At 50.2% G+C, this 15,939-nt stretch overlaps 2 protein-coding genes across 3 annotated transcripts in view; one reads left to right on the top strand and one right to left on the bottom strand.

Moving 5' to 3' along the window:
* The window catches only part of EXT1 (exostosin glycosyltransferase 1), a 177,680-nt gene extending 165,284 nt beyond the window's left edge, over positions 1-12,396 (bottom strand). For both annotated transcript variants that reach the window (XM_061447829.1, XM_061447828.1), the window contains exon 1: positions 11,178-12,396. In XM_061447829.1, the coding sequence (XP_061303813.1) occupies positions 11,178-12,124 (947 nt within the window). In that variant the 5' untranslated portion in view covers positions 12,125-12,396. The remainder of the gene's footprint in view (positions 1-11,177) is intronic.
* LOC133266386 (atherin-like) lies at positions 12,266-12,897 on the top strand. Its single transcript, XM_061447572.1, has one exon. The coding sequence runs from the start codon at positions 12,292-12,294 to the stop codon at positions 12,895-12,897; it is 606 nt and encodes a 201-aa protein (XP_061303556.1). The 5' UTR covers positions 12,266-12,291.
* Positions 12,898-15,939: the final 3,042 nt, after the last annotated feature.

Genomic DNA, 15,939 nt, shown 5'->3' with positions numbered 1-15,939 from the left:
AGAAAAGGGGAGTGGGAAGAGGGCGAGAAGGAGAAATAAAGAGAGAGAAAGAGATTTGGTCCTGGAAAAATCAACACGATGAGGAATCTAAAAAGAACTGATGTGCCACCAGCCAGAGATAAAAGTATTAGAAATAAGGGATGTGTCATGTGTTTATTAAAAGGGTGGCACGAGTCTCACAAGAAAAGCACATCTTTGACATTTTTGAAGAGACGGCTGCGTGAAGACCTTCTAGCAGCCTTCCAGTATCTGAAGGCAGCCTACGAGGATGCTGGAGAGGGACTCTTCATTAGGGACTGAAGTGATAAGACAAGGGGTAAAGGGTTAATACTTAAACAGGGGAAGTTAAGATTAGATATAAGGAAGAAGTTCTTTACTGTGAGGGTGGTGAGGCACTGGAATGGGTTGCCCAGGGAAGCTGTGAATGCTCCATCCCTGGCAGTGTTTTAGGCCAGGTTGGATGGAGTCTTGGGTGACTCAGTTTAGTGCAAGGTGTCCCTGCCCATAGCAGGGGCGTTGGAACTGGATGATCTTAAGGTCCTTTCCAACCCTAACTATACCATGATTCTATGACACCTGCTTGAAATCATTCTCATGGAAAAGCCGCCCAGCAACTGAGGAGTGCTAAATTTAGCACTGGTTCTATCTTTTGTCAAATATGCATTACAGCTCCTTAAGACACATGTCCAATCCAAAACTAAAACAAAATGCATTTTAAAGTCTTGCTTAGACTCATCCACATGCCAGACCAACCATCGAGCCTGAGATGATGCCAAGCAGTGAATGGAAACCTAACAGCAGCTTGAATTAAAACTCACAGAGCTGTAGCTAAAGCAATAGGCAGAGAAGGGGGGAAGAGCAGTTACAAAAATGCATGATCGTCTTAAATATATAATGAAAAAATGCCACCCTGCAATCCGTACCTGCTCCCCTCACTTGCTGCTACCAAAATCTTTTATTACTCTCACTTTTAAGATTTCCACTGGCACTCAGCATGCAGGAGCAGTGCGCGGGAATAGAACCTACTGCCACAGATAATGCGGTTCTAAGGGAAACCCATCAATTGTTAATGGCCATGCAAATTGTTGAAACTAGAGAGTTATTCACAGTTATCTCGCTGTGATTTGCTAAGTGTCCATGCCTGATGTGATCAGTCACTTGATATATTATTCCATTACAATTCAAGTAGTAGCCTTAGCTTTCGGGTTTAGGGAAAAAAGAGCAAGAAGCAGTGTGGTAGGGTGAAGGGATGATATTTGTTTTAAATTATTTTAAACAGTCATACACACCTTCTCGTGCAAAGGTTTTACAGTACAATAAATCCCTCCCTGAGACTACAGTCGTGCCCTATTGAAACGTTTAAATCCCTCCAGTCAGACACTGAAGGAGTTTAGCCTGCAATTTCAGACCCTAATCCAGCAAAGCACTTTTTTACATTTCAACCATACACATGGTTCCCACATCCTTTGTGGGAACTGGATCTTCCAACTGCACCACATTATGTTTTCTGATCAGGGTTTTCTACTGCTTATGCTAAAATTTACTGACACTTAATAAGCTATCGGTGTCTTCTCAAATCCATAATGCATTCACTCTCTTGCAGCACCAACTTACTGATCATTAATTTTCAACTTTACTGTGGCTCCAGCTTATCAGATGCTTTCTTTTTTTTGCTTCTGGTCTGAGATTTATTACTTTTAGCAAAGTGTACTTTGTGGGTTTTCTTTATTTATTTTGTTTCCTCATTTTTAAACAGCCTTTAAGAGGGAAATGTTACTCCTCCTTACAAAGTGGTTCTGAAATCACAGTATTAAAAAATAAATCCTATAATTATGTTTCCCATTAGGATAAGAGACATTATATTTAATTGAAAGAAAAATATGCTAGCACCCAGCAGAATAGTTGGTGAGGAATGGAGGAGATGAAACATTTATGTGTTTATCTTCCTGAAGCAGCTGAGGCTATGAGCAGACACACCCAAACAAGCCTCCAGAGATACAGATTCAGACATTATGAACAAAGATTTGGCCTTCCCTTCAGATAAGGGCTCTGGTTTTCAGAAGCAGCCTCTGATTTTATTCTTGCAGACTACAGCACCTACAATTCTGATGGGCTTTCTGGCAGTTACACACTGAACTACCCAACTGTACCAGGAATTCCGGTACTGCAATGAAATGTCTACAGTTATCTATGGGGCAAACAGTATCAGAAGTCAAGATCCTCTAGGAGAATGCAGAAAATCAGGATTCCAAACCAAACTCTGCCATGCTCACCCCTTACCAGCACTGCCGCTGGGCAGGCGATGTTCTCCATCAGCCTGATGGCTGCAGGGGTCATAACACATACTGCAGTTGTAAGAAATGATTTATACCATGCTCCTTTTTACAGCCTCAGAGAACTAATTATTAACAGGACAGGGTCCCCCATGTGCACTTTGCAAGCTCTACAGTATGTATTTCCCATTTAGGCATCGCTGCCAGCATCGCTGCACGCAGCCTGTCGGCATCCTGCTCTCAATTTTGTTTAGGAGCTGAAGAATGATTGATCGTATCGATTTGTGTCAACAGTCTGACACGGCCATATCGACCAGCAGTAATTTTGTGGGAGGAGCTGCGAGGGGAACCAGAGAGAGCATTTTCTGTAACACACCATCCTGCCTTAAAAGAAAATGCCGTTAGAGATGCTGCTGGTAGAGCCATCGAAGGGACCGCGCTGGGACTCGAACCGACACAAGTGAGCAACGAGACATTTCCCACGACCGTGTTTACAGCAAATCCACTGCTAAGCACCCAACTGTATAATTATACTCTATTACAATTATGCAAAGAAGTAACATTTCAGAAAGGCCTTCTCATTTCCCATTCTTAGCATTGAATACTTTTGTTTTGCAGCCAATCAACTAAATTAGCCCTATTTCTGTTTCATTCACAAACACAAAGAGTATATTAGAAGGAAAAAAGCGAACGAAAGGGAAAATCACTTAGGAACCCGGGAATTATTTTGTTTTCATGTACTTCTGGACTAGAAACTATCACGGGGAAAAAGTCAACTTAAGGCAGAAGAGCTTTGCTGAATTTGATAACTGCATTGTGAGAGCCCTCGAAGGAGTGATCAGAAACAGCCGTGCTTCAGTGCCTGGGAAAGTGGTGGCTTTTGGTAGCATCTGAGTGAAGCAAGCAGTGTTAAAAAGTTCATACAACAAATGTGACCATATCCTGACCTAGGACAAGTGTCAACCCCCAAAAAAGCTTTTGTGGAGATCTCCCCTCCCTATACACCCATAGAAGAGCTGCTTTATGCTGCTTCTGATGCTGTCAGCTTTTAACAGCCACAATTTGGACCTATACTCACTGATGCTTCCTGAGGAAGGGACACATTTGGCTAACAAATAAACTTTCTGTTTTACACAGCAATTTCTCTAAAACATTATAAAGCACTAAAGGAACCCCCAAAATGCTTAGGGAAATCAAAGCATTCTTCCCCATCTGAAACATAACCGTGGTGGCCAGTGACAATCCTGGCCATCGGACTGCAGTCCTGAGTCCATGTGTGCTACAGGCAGCAAAAGGCCTGGGACAGCCGTGCCTCTACCACATTTCACCCAGGGATTGCAAGAGCACACAGAAATGTGTCTTGCTGGAGTATGAAATGGGAGCCTGAATGAAACAAGATAAATACCCCAACTCCACCACCTTTCAGAGAACACCCACACAGCCCTCTCTCTGCCTCCTTGCCAAGCAGACAGCACTACACTACCCGAACAACCCAGGCTAAATCTCAGAGACGAGGTGGGAGAGATAAGAGAGTAGAAAGCCCCACAAGATACTTAAAGAAAACAACATTTTCTTTCTGTTATTATTGAGGAGGCCTAACCCTCATGACTGGCTTAAAGTTATGGGTTTTCTTCTCTTTGAAAAAACGGTAACATTTTAGGAAGTCAGACTGCATTTGGAAAGCCATCAGCCTGGCAGCACTCACGCCAGTTCTTTCACAGCAAAGCAGTTAGGCACAACATTTTGCTGAGACAAAGCCTTTATTTCTTAAAGCATTACTTCCCTCTTCTCGTGTGAGACCAATCTCCTCTCCTTTGTTCTTACTTGGAATTCATTCCTTGAAGCAGTTTCTGCCGCAGCACCGCAAGATGCCGAGGCCCCATCTCTGTTTCCAAATCACCTCCCAGGCCCTGTGGCACCCGTGCTGCAACACCAGGACAGGGACTGCTCTAACCACACTCTTTGTTTTCTTCTACTGCATGGGTGTCAACTGCTATAGATTATAATTTGCTCCATAAATGGAAGAAATAGTGATTCCCACCATCCTCTGGCCTGGATCTTTAATTGCCCCAGCTTCTTCCCTGCCTGCTACAGAGATGCAGGGATGAGTTGTATCAGCATTACATAGCACTGATGTTACCTCTAGTTCACTAAGGAGACTCCTGAATTAAGAGCAAGATAGTGATGATATGGCCTGTTTCCTCCTGAAATTTGGATTAAAAAGAGGAACATGAAATCTTATGTAAAAGCACAGCACAGCTGGATGAACAAAAGAGAAGGAACAAATCTACTAGTCAGTGTAAAACGTAAGACGGTTTTGAAATCTATACATTCCAAAATACTTGGCAATGTGAAGAGCTGCAGAACCTTAAATATAACCTGAAGTTACACTCACACACATTCCTACATGCTAAACTAATCTCCATATGACATGGGGCAGGACTATATATCCTGCATCATCATCTAGATATAGCCAAGTCCTTGAGATGTCAGCCACCTTTAGCAGCATGGAACACAGCACTTAAGTCCCTTCAAGGCCACACAGTTATCTATTTTTCCCTGGTTAGCAAAACATTCTGTTTATCTGAGACCACAAAACTCTGCAGCTTTTCTGAAAGAAGCCCTTCGGAGAGAAAGGGAAAACAATCACAGATAATACTCCAGAAATCATCAGATTAACGCACATTCTCTTGACTCACATCTGTTGAGTAAGTAAGTACTTCGTGCCGACCAGTTTCATTTACCCCCCTCTCCCACATGCGGCTGCCAGTTTACTTTCCAGTGCGCTGTACCAGGGCTGTATGTGGGGCAAAAGGATTATTTCCAGCAGAGTCAAACCAGCAGCAATTTTGCTACAGTGTGGGGTTTCTCTTGAGCTGAAACAACCATTCTTCGATCCCATCCACCTGCGGAGATGCACCGCTTCAGAGCTGCAAAGAGGTCCACAGCTGCGTGCATAAGGGAACAGCAAGCAGTAGCACACAGCCCCGAGGAGAACCCCAAACTGAGTCATCCCTCTCACTTAAGAGCAGTTTCAGTGAAGCTCACCTTTGCTGGTACAGAAGTCCTGCACAACCTGGGGTTTGTCTTGTGAATCACCTAGTCTGGGTGGGCGAGAAGATGGGAACACAGCGGGATGCTCTGCAGCACCTTCTTGCCAAGAGCACCTCACTGGGGGCACAGCAGGACTTCATTCTGCCCTAACAGGCAGCTGGAAGCATTACTTTTAGCCCAGTTCCGATGTGGGTTCAACAAACCATTCAAGCTACCCGTTTCAGGATTAATTCTGCTTAAAATGATAACTTGGATCATTTTGGGGTTTGAGTTCTGTCCTACCATAAAGCAGCCCTTCAGTGATAATTACTTATCAATAACTTATCCTAGAGCAATTTTCCTAGGCAATAAAAATAAAAGCAAAGCCCCCCTGGCTGTGAAAGAAGCATTCACCTACATTTCTGCATACAGAAGACATCTGACCTGGACCTGATCAGCCATCTACTGTACTGTCACCACAAAGCCTACTATGAGATGCTTCACAGAAAGACATAAAAAAGCCTGGGGCAAGCAATTATAATAACTTGCCCCACAAGAAAACATAATTACTTGAGGTTAGGAGGGTGCCTGGTTTAAGGCCCGCGGGCAGGGTGGGCTCCTCTGCCAGTGCCTGACCCTACACACCCGGCCACACACACTGCAGCACTTGGCACCAGTGGCAAACACACTCATGTAGATGCAACCAGCCTCTTCCATCCCTTTTCCAAAAACAAAGAGCATGGTGCTAACAGCCAGGCTGAGGACTGCACCACTGGTGAGCTCAGGCATGCTCCTGGCAAACCCTGCTCCCAGCTCCCACCATGGCATCAGCCCTAAGCCTCCCAGGTGGAAGCTCCTACCCCACCAGGGCACTGCTCACCTTAAATCAGCACCAACAGGTACACAGGGTCACTTCACAATACAGAGAGCAGGAGGAGGAACACGATGGAGCAAACCCCTCTTTCTCAGAGGTAAAGATTTGTCATTTACCTGCTTACTGCATTTTGAAATAAACAGGCTGTTAAGACAGGCAGATTTCCAGTTTCTTGAAAAATTATATTAAAATAAAAAAGCAGCCTGGTGGGGACAGGTCTCTGCAGGAGCCAAGATACCCTGGGAAAACACCCAAGCTCTCTCAGTAGTTCTTGAGCTTCATCCAAGCTCCCAAAGTAGGCTGGTGATACACAAGATGATGGCTCCCATCTCAGTTCAGATGTCCTGGACAACAGCCACCCTAAACCTGGGTGATTTCTCAGCCCTATCCTAAATAGCTGTAAAGGAGCTGATGTGTAAAGGCTTTTAAATAATCCTGAAGACAATCCAGTCAGTGATTAAGTGTGGCATTTGTATTTGTATTTCAATCCAAAACACTGAAGTTCAGTATGTTGAAAATACAAGAATTTCACCTTTGTTCACAACATGCATATACATGCATATGCAGCCTCCAGATTATCATCACATGTTGGACGGGCGTGCCTAAGCCTTACTCCACATTTTCATGCCAGTCTCGTGAGTGGCAAAGTCATCCCGAGTGTCTGCTCCTACCACTTCTTTTTTTACGTGTGTATTTTATTCCTGGTGGGAAGGAAGCGAAACTAAAAGTTGCTGCTCTTCCCCCTCTGTGCTTATTGCACAATGGTAACCTTCGCTCAGGACAGCATTTTCATGGCTAGGAGGTTCAGACGTGATTGAGACATGTTCCACTAGTATAGGACACACCAGGTAAACCTACCGGGTACCAGGGATCAATGAAAATGTTCAGCTGGATATTTTCACCTGTGAAAGTACATCTACAACCCTGCTCAGCGCTACTGTGTGCCCTGCAGAGATGGCTCACAGGCATAGGCATGTGGTGATGCTGCTTCTCCCAGCACCCAGCAGCGCCAGGTAGCTCTGTGCACACCTCCTTCCGCAGGCTCTTCCTCAACCACATGCCTCCAACCTCCTCTTGCAGAACTAGTCCCACCTTGTGAGGTCCTGCGTGTTTTCCCTGCCTTTCTCAGCTCAGCCTTGATCACACAGGCTTTTTGAGCACTGACTAGTCGAAGAACTCAAGTCTACAAAGAATACCCTTGCTACACTATTGTCCTCCATCATAAATTCATATTTCTCTAAAAAATACATTTTTTTGCTCACTTTTGCTTCTCCATCCTATTTTCTTCAACCCTGACCATTATTTGTTTTTTCCCCTTTGTTTCACCAACCATCATTAACTTCAGCTATCCTGGACACATACGAGGAAAAAGCCTCCTTGAACAAGCTTTTGATGAGACCTTATGTTTTTGGATACTATCACTGCTACTCTCCCCATCTTCCAAGGGCACAGTTGCTGCAGATCTGGAATTTTATTTACTTTCCTAGAAAGATCCCCATTTCAGTGCAAATCTCTCTCCTGCATCTGGCTTTACCAGAACACTGCATTCCTCCATTTCTTTCCCTATTCATAGCTGTTTATATTACCTTCCAAAAAGTAATTATTTGGAACCAGTTAAGCCTGTACATGAATTCTGCCTTTGTTTAAAACACATTGTACACATGTATATATTTAGACTGTCATTAAATATTTAAGAGGCTGTCTTCAGACTTCAGCAGCAGCACTGTTCATTCACTTAACCCTTTGTGAAACAGAAAGCCTGATGCTGAAATCCTACCATGGAGTAATTCAGAAAGCCCAGTTTGTAAAGAAAGCAGAGCTTTTCTTTGTTTTCTTTTATATCCTGTTTGCTAGTAGTCTAATCATAATGCAATTCATTTTAATCTGTATCAGCTTTATCTGCTGAGATGCATAACTGGGGTGCAAACTAATTAGCTGGAACATACAGATGGATCTTCCAATATAATTCAGGGGGACAGAGTCAAATACGCACATGCTCATCCCTCCTTCCCCCAATGAAATAAAGACACTGCACACATTTTTCCACAGGTCAAGAAGGCAGCTTCCTTGGCTTTTTCAATCCCCTGGAGAGGAAACAACACTTCCTGCAGACAGGTGGACCTTGCTCAAACCCAACAACGAAGGCTGTGCCTTAGATGAAACCCCACCGCAAGTAACTTGTAACATGCACTGGCACCAAGTGTGACTCAACTAACACTACACCCTGCTGACAGGAGATTACCATGGTTTAAAATCTGATCACCTGATTCACCTGGCTTGGCAAGGCCTCTACCTAGAGCTGATCACTCATATTTCACCCTGGCAAGGACTGGGTATCAGGGCACCAATGCTCCTGTAATCCATGTGAGGTAAAACAGTGCAAGTGCCACAGCAGAGGATGGGGAAAGAGGCACACAAGAGCGCAGTACATGACTTTCCCAACTCTATATGGATACGCAAATGTATGTATCCTGGAGAACATGTTTTTCTTCTTTTTGATTAAAACCTTGAGGATGCATTATTAAATCCAAGCCCCAAAAGCCTCAAGAGAGCAGCTCTGCATGCAGTTTTCAAGGCCTAGCTGTCTTTAGAGACATTTCTTTCCTAAGCACTACAGCCTCATTCACGATGCTGCTTTAGGTGGGGCGAATAACAGAGTCCCTCCTACAGCTTTCACACCTGGTTTACACATCAGCACAGAAGCATTTTACCCAGCTGACTGCTGTTACACTACCCTGGGGATGTGACCTCGTCGTTGGATTTTATGAAGGGAGCGAAGCGCCAGGCATAGTCCCTGTTTGAACGGGAGAGACAGAGAACGCAGAGCTGGGAGATCAGCAGATGGCATACTTTGCTGTGAGTCGGCACCAGAGCAGGAGTGCGAAGGAAGGGGCAGCAGCACGCTCTGGCAGGTGCGCTCACTCAGGCAGGATGTTGGATTGAAGAGCTTCAGCATTTGCAGTTCTTCACCAGAGCAAGCCTGTCCACCTCACTGGCCCACAGGTTCAAGCTGCCTCAATTCTTGGAGTAATCTTCTTGTAATCATCTTTTTTTACTTCCCGTCTTTAACAGCAGCATTGCAATGAATGCTGAAGCTCCCATACACCACCCCAGATACAGCCACATCACAGCAGCATGTATGGGTTTTGTATCAGTAGCACCTTGTACCAGTTGGGTTCATGCTTCCATATCCCCTGAGGGCTGTTATATACACCCCTCACTGCAAAATAAGTGACAAAGACACTTTTGGAGGGGCAGAACTTATGGGGAGATGTCTATCTTTTATTAGACCAAATGGCATAGCTATAAAAAAAAAAAACCTGAATATGGCCCTACTCACATCAACCCACATGCAGGTGTTTGCTTTTGTGACAATTCGACAGCTGTAGAATGCAGCAAACGACCAGGACTTTTCCTATCTGTAAATTAGCTCCAGTTGCTGAGATTCATGCCAAAAGCCAGCATGGCCTGCAAGGCTGCAATTATCAGGTCTCCTTCCCCCCCCCCCCCAAATCAAATATTCCCTAAAGGAGATCACAAGCCAAAGGGACTCTCAGGTCATGCATAACATGAGCTTAGCTTAGTATCTCTAGTAATCGCTCAGCACTGCCACTGTATCTCTTCCACATGTGCACCATTTCACCACTCACCCATCAGTTTTCTGAGAGTGAATGGAACTAAAAGCCCACCAGGTATTTGCACTGCTGCTTCCTCCCCCCCTGCAGCAGATTTACACCCTCACTGGCAGGTGAGCAGAGTTCACCCAGGCACATGCAGCGTTCCCAGTGCTGTGGTGCTGACCTTCCCCGTCTCTCCCAACCCCCCTGTGGACAGTTTCGATGGCAGCCAGCTGGAAATTCTGATCAGCATTAATGCCACCATAGTTTCTTCCCGGCTGCTCTCCAGGAGTATTTTTCCACCTACGCTCCTCTGTGCATCGCAAACCCCTCCAGCCGTTGGCAGCTCTTGGTGCAGCTCCACTGCACGCTACTCAGCGCCGTACGGCTGGTCTGGTTTGATTCAGTGTCTAATTCCAGCTACATGGAAACATTCTCATGCGAGAAACTTCATCTACAGACACCTACTCTGCAGCAAATGTAGTGGTGGTCGGCATTTAAATGAACTAATCAGTTGCAAACGGCTTAGTCAGCAGCGCAGTCCTGGAGGTAATTCCCAGGAAGCGATTTTCCCAGCAGCTATATATACAAACCTGAAAAGCAGACTGGAAGACAAGGGCAGCACCACAGCAGCACAAAATTTGGCTACACAGTGCCACTGCCAACAAATGAAAATAAAAATGAGGGAAAGCCTGAACCAAGAAACCAAGCAGCCACAGAAAACACACTGCACTGCCACTGTATCCTCTCACATTTAAGTATCAGAAACTCAGACACAGGACACGAGCACAGGCAGCTTTTCTTTTTCCTCCTTTCTTTACTAATGCTGTGCTGGTTTGAACCGAGAGGAGAAAAGCAGCAAGGCAAGTTACTGTGGAGATAGAGACACTGGCCAGACATCAGCCACTGTGTTTTGGAGAGAGCATCCCAGCAATCACTCTTAACAGCTAAGCCACCAGAGAGCCAGGTTCACACACACACACTGAAAAGGGCTGAGGACTCATACAAACTTTGTTTTGGAGCAGTGAAGGCACAAGGCACCCACCCCAAGAGACACTGGGTGTATGAAGGGCAGCGCCAAATGCCAGAGCATCCTCCAGCCACACCTCTGTCACTGGCCAGGGCTGCAGATGCAGGTCATCAGTACCCGGGAAAGCAACGCCAGGGCTGTGGGATGCGGCGCTGCCCTTCAACACCTCCCTGCCACCTCCCCGGCCAAAGCAGCACCGAGCCAGCCACCGATCCACCCAAAGGAGAAACCGAGGCTTTCCTCTGGCCGCTATCAGCGTGCCGGCACGCATCTGCTCACATCTGCCCAGCAGCCGGGGCTGCCTGCAGAGCCAGGAACGCTCGCATGGGGAAGGGGCACCGCTCACTTACTTTTCATACTCGGCGTTGTCTCGATCACAGCGCGAATCCTTGTGCTTTTGCCAGTCCTTGCCATGCTTGCAGGTGGTCAAGAGGACAACATCCTCACCGTTATGGACGTGATATAAGGCATTCCTGGTGTCTGACCCTATCCCCGTCAGGTACCTTTTCCCCTTGAATACCAACATGTACTTCCTGAGAGGAGGGATGGTGTTAAACCTCAAAAATCCCTTCTCCCCTCCTGTCCTAGGATGATCCTTAGAAAAGAGTGGGATAGAAACGTCAAAGTTGGGTCTGAAGTTTTCAGTACTGATGCTGGCTTTGGCCAGCATGGCCTGGCCGATGTCAAACCCCACATCCTCGGTATAGTCGGGCCAGGTGCCGGAGTATAAATTAAAAATCAGGTGGTTTCTGCCGTTGTTCCACAGGTGGAGACTCTGCACCTTGGAGCGCAGGTTGTGCACGTACTGGGGGGAGAGCTGGTCCCGGTCCAGCGTGTCCAGGCTGAGGACGAAGAGGCAGGCCTGGCCGGGGTCGGAGGTGTAGAAGCGGGAGCCCTCGATGGCGGCCAGGACGTTCTGGTAGCTCTCGGCGATCTTCTCCCCCTTCTGCTGCGGGTACACGTAGACCTTGAAGCCGTTTTTCCGGCACTGGGCGAAGTCGAAGCAGGACTCCATGCGGCAGCGGCGCCCGCGGTAGAGGCCGGCGCTGGCGTCCCGCCGCTGCCGAGGGGAGACGCGCCCGCCGCCGCCCTCGGGGCCCGGCCGCTCGGCCGGTGCGAAGGGCCGCAGGGCGTCGGGGAAGCGGGGCCAGGGCCGCTCGGCGCCGGGGCGCGGGCCATGCCGGCTACCGGCCGGCGGCCGCCGTGCCGCCTGCAGCCACACGCCTCCCAGGTAGACCAGCAGGACGAGACAGGTGCCGGCGGACAGCAGCGTCAGGTAGCGTTTTTTGGCCTGCATGTGTCCGGCGGGGGTCCGGGGGGCTGCGGAGGAAGGCGGGGGCGCCCCGAGCTCGCCGGGCGCCGCTCTCAGCTCCGCTCCGCCATCTTCCCGCCGGCGAGCGCTTCAAACTCTCTTCGCCCACCTCCGCTCGGCGCCGTTCCCCAAGCCGCCGGCCGGGGCCGCGCATGTGGGCGACCGCCGCAACTTTCTCCCCGCCGGTCTCTCAGGGGCGGCGGGCGGCGGCGGGCCGGCGGCGGCCCGGCGGGGCGCCCCGCATGCACTCAGGGGCCGGCCCCCCGCGCGGGGCGGGCACCGGGGCAGCCCCGCTCCCGCCTTCCCGCCGCTGCCTGCCCTCTCCTTCGCCACGCTCCCGCCCGCCCCTCCCCTCCCCGCGCCGCCAGCCCAGCCCAGCCCGGCACGGCCCAGCCCAGCGCGGCCCCGCCGGCTCACAGCCCGCGGCCGCCACGCCGCAGCCTGACGAAGCCCTGCATCGCCCGGCTCCCCCCGCCCGGCCCCGGCACCGCTCGCTCCTCGCCGCGCTCCCGCTGAATGGCCCCCGGGACAGAGTGGCGGCGGCGAGGACCCTCCTCCCTCTCCTCCTCCTCCTCGCCCCTCCTCCCTTCCCCGCCTCCCCCGGGCCGCGGCCGCCGCAGCAGCGCCCCGCCGAGCCCCGTGCTGCCCGCCCGGCCCTGCCCTGCCCTGCCCTGCCCCGCTCTGCCCGCCCGCGGGCCGCGACCCCCGCCTCACCCGGCCCCCCGCGCACCGCCCCCACCCCGGCACCGCCGCGCTGACCTCATCCAGCCACGCAGCCCCGCGCCCCCATTGGCGGGGCGTCACGTCCGGGGGGGCGGGGCTTCCGCTGCACCCATTCATAACGCGGCCGGAGGCGGAGGGGCGGGGGGGGCGCCGCCGGTGCGGTCGCCGGTAGCGGACGGGATGGGGCAGGTGTGGGGTGTGGGGGATGTCCCTTCTGGGGGCGGTGGCACCGCTGCGCCACGCACCCCCCGTGCTCCGGTGCAGTGAGGCCTGGCCTAGCCCTTGAGGGCCTTTTTTCGTCTTCCCACCCGGCCTGGTTTCCCCCGCCCCGGTGTGCTCCCACCGCCTCCCACCGGTACAGCCCGCAGCCCCCCGGCCGGCGTACCCCGCTGTGTGCCGGTGTCGCTGCCGCCCCCTGCCGAGGGCGGCGCCGCCGTGCTGGAGCCACCCCCAGGAACGGCTGCCCACCGCGGGGAAGAGACCCAATAACCTAAATACTGCCTTCGTGGTGCGGGCAGTGCCTGCTCTCCCGTCTGACGGTGGGGAAGGCAGAGGAGAGAAAAGACGTGGCTCCGCTGCTTGCACTGGAGCTGCCGTCAAGCCCAGCGCTCCCCACCAGCTTCTGCTGGGGTGCGATGTCCCTGGGGAAGAGGCCCTCCGTGCTCCGGAGGTGGATTCTTGGGACTGGCAGACACTGAGAAAACGCTGATCAGCTGAGTAGTGTGCAGGGAGCTGCCTGAGCACTCAGCCACCCCTGCAGCTACGTGTTTGTGCTTCGTGTCATCCCTCCTTGGCGTTCGGTTCAGCCGCCAGCAGCCTGGGTCCATCGGGAGAGCCCTCCTCTCCCGGGCAGGGCAGGCTGCCCGGTACGCGAGCGGAGGGGTGGCGTGCGCTGCTGGGAGCCCCGGCTTGCTCCGACACACGCGGCGCTGGAACCGCTGATGGTATTGCACATACGTGTTCGTGTTTCGGTCCTGCTAGCTCAGCAAGTAATAGCGGGGAAATTGAGTGGGATGGGCTTCAAGCTGCTTGCACAAGACCCTGGATGTCAAAAAACTCAGGTGCTAAAGCCTGTGCCAGTGCGCCTTCTCTGATGCTCCTTTCCAGTGTTAAAGCTTTAACAGATTCACCTTCCCCCGGCTGCAATCCCACCTTCCGCCCTCCTGCTGCCAGATCCAGAGGTGTCTCACATGATCTGAGTGACAAGAAACCATGTCTTGGCCAACAGTATCACCATCCCTGTGTTTTTCCGTGCTCATCCCACGAATGAGCTGTGGCTCCTATCGTGTTCTTTCCTCTTCTCCCTCCACTTCTGCAGAGTTAAGGGGGTAAAATGTAAGGGTAACTTGAGTGAAGACAGTGTGCCTCCTCAGTGAAAGAGGTGAGAACCTATCATGGAAGGGTACATTACTGGCAGTAAATAAAGTTTAATCTTGTTGCTGGAGCCAAGAGAAGACAATTCCCTTCCAAAGTAATCTGATTGTAGGGATGACTGTTGAAGGAAGGAGTCCAGGGCTTGAGGCAGAGGCAAGGAGTTGGGAATATTAATAATACGAAGAAATCAAATTCTGAAAAGTAAGCCGTATTTATGGCTGGCATAGATTTGGGTCCAGGGGGGCAGAAATTTTGGCCAACGACCTGATAGTGGGGAAGCAGGATTAAATATTAATGTGTTAATTAACCCTGTAATCCTTTCCTGAAACATTTGTCACAGCCCACATACAAACCCGGGATGCTGTTCAAGAAAAAAAGAGGTCAGCTTCTTGAAAGGTGAACCAAGGCTGCTTGCAGAGGCACCTTCTGTCAGGCACAGGAAGGTGGAATCCCATTACTGGCTGCAAATTAAGCCTCTGGGGACCAGTTTAAAACAGGAAAAGAAGCCTGTAAGGTTTGCTGCCTGCACCAAGGACAGTAGCTGTTGCTGTAGGTTTTGAGGATGGGGTGCTGGGGAGCCTGTATCACGAAAGTGCTGCTCACCACAACAGAGAAGTGTAGGAGGGAAGTGAAAGCTGTTGGGTTTCCAGCTGAACTGCCATGTGCTTGCGGCACCCACGCTGCTGCCCGCTACACAGCAGCAGTGAATACCTAAGCTTTGACATATTTGGATCTGGACAAGGGCAGTTAGGGTGTCATTTTAGAGGACAGAGAAATAAACCTCTGCAGATCACTGCAGCTAGGCTTTATCAATAGGATTCCTGAGAAGTGATTCAGAGCAGCCCTGCTGAGAAGTACTTGGGAGTGTTGGTTGATGAGAAACTTAACATGAGCCGGCTTCACTGTGCACTCGGAGCCCAGAAAGCCAACCGTATCCTGGGCTGCATCAAAAGGAGCGTGACCAGCAGGTCAAAGGAGGTGATCCTGCCCCTCTACTCTGCTCTCCTGAGACCTCACCTGGAGTATTGTGTGCAGTTCTGGTGTCCTCATAAAAAGGACATGGAACTGTTGGAACAAGTCCAGAGGAGGGCCACGAGGATGATCAGGGGAATGGAGCACCTCCCGTATGAAGACAGGCTGAGGAAGCTGGGGCTGTTCAGCCTTGAGAAGAGAAGGCTGCGTGGAGACCTCATAGCAGCCTTCCAGTATCTGAAGGGAGCCTATAGGGATGCTGGGGATGGACTCTTCATTAGGGACTGTAGTGATAGGACAAGGGGTATCGGTTAAAACTTAAATGGGGGAACTTTAGATTGGATATAAGGAGGAAGTTCTTTACTGTTAGGGTGATGATGCACTGGAATGGGTTGCCCAGGGAAGTTATGAATGCTCCATCCGTGGCAGTGTTCAAGGCCAGGTTGGACAGAGCCTTGGGTGACATGGTTTAGTGTGAGGTGTCCCTGCCCATGGCAGGGGGCTTGGAACTGGATGATCTTGAGATCCTTTCCAACCCTAAGTATTCTATGATGATTCTATGAGTTGTGGAACAATTGCTCCATACAGTTCTGGATCCTGTTGTGCTGGGCAAGGCTTTCTTGAGGAGATATGTGCATACTCCTAGCTGCAGGAGAGGGACTATGATGATCAGTTGCCTTTTTGAAGGCCACCTTTCTAAACCAGCTATCGCCCACCACTTGTAATGTTCC

Source organism: Pezoporus flaviventris, unplaced genomic scaffold (genome assembly GCF_033815535.1).
Source record: "Pezoporus flaviventris isolate CSIRO_AGI_PZ_B2104156 unplaced genomic scaffold, CSIRO_AGI_Pfla_v1 ptg000007l, whole genome shotgun sequence".
Taxonomy (NCBI): Eukaryota; Metazoa; Chordata; class Aves; order Psittaciformes; family Psittacidae; genus Pezoporus; species Pezoporus flaviventris.
Note: the sequence above shows the minus strand (reverse complement) of the source record. Positions and strands in the feature narration are given on the sequence as shown.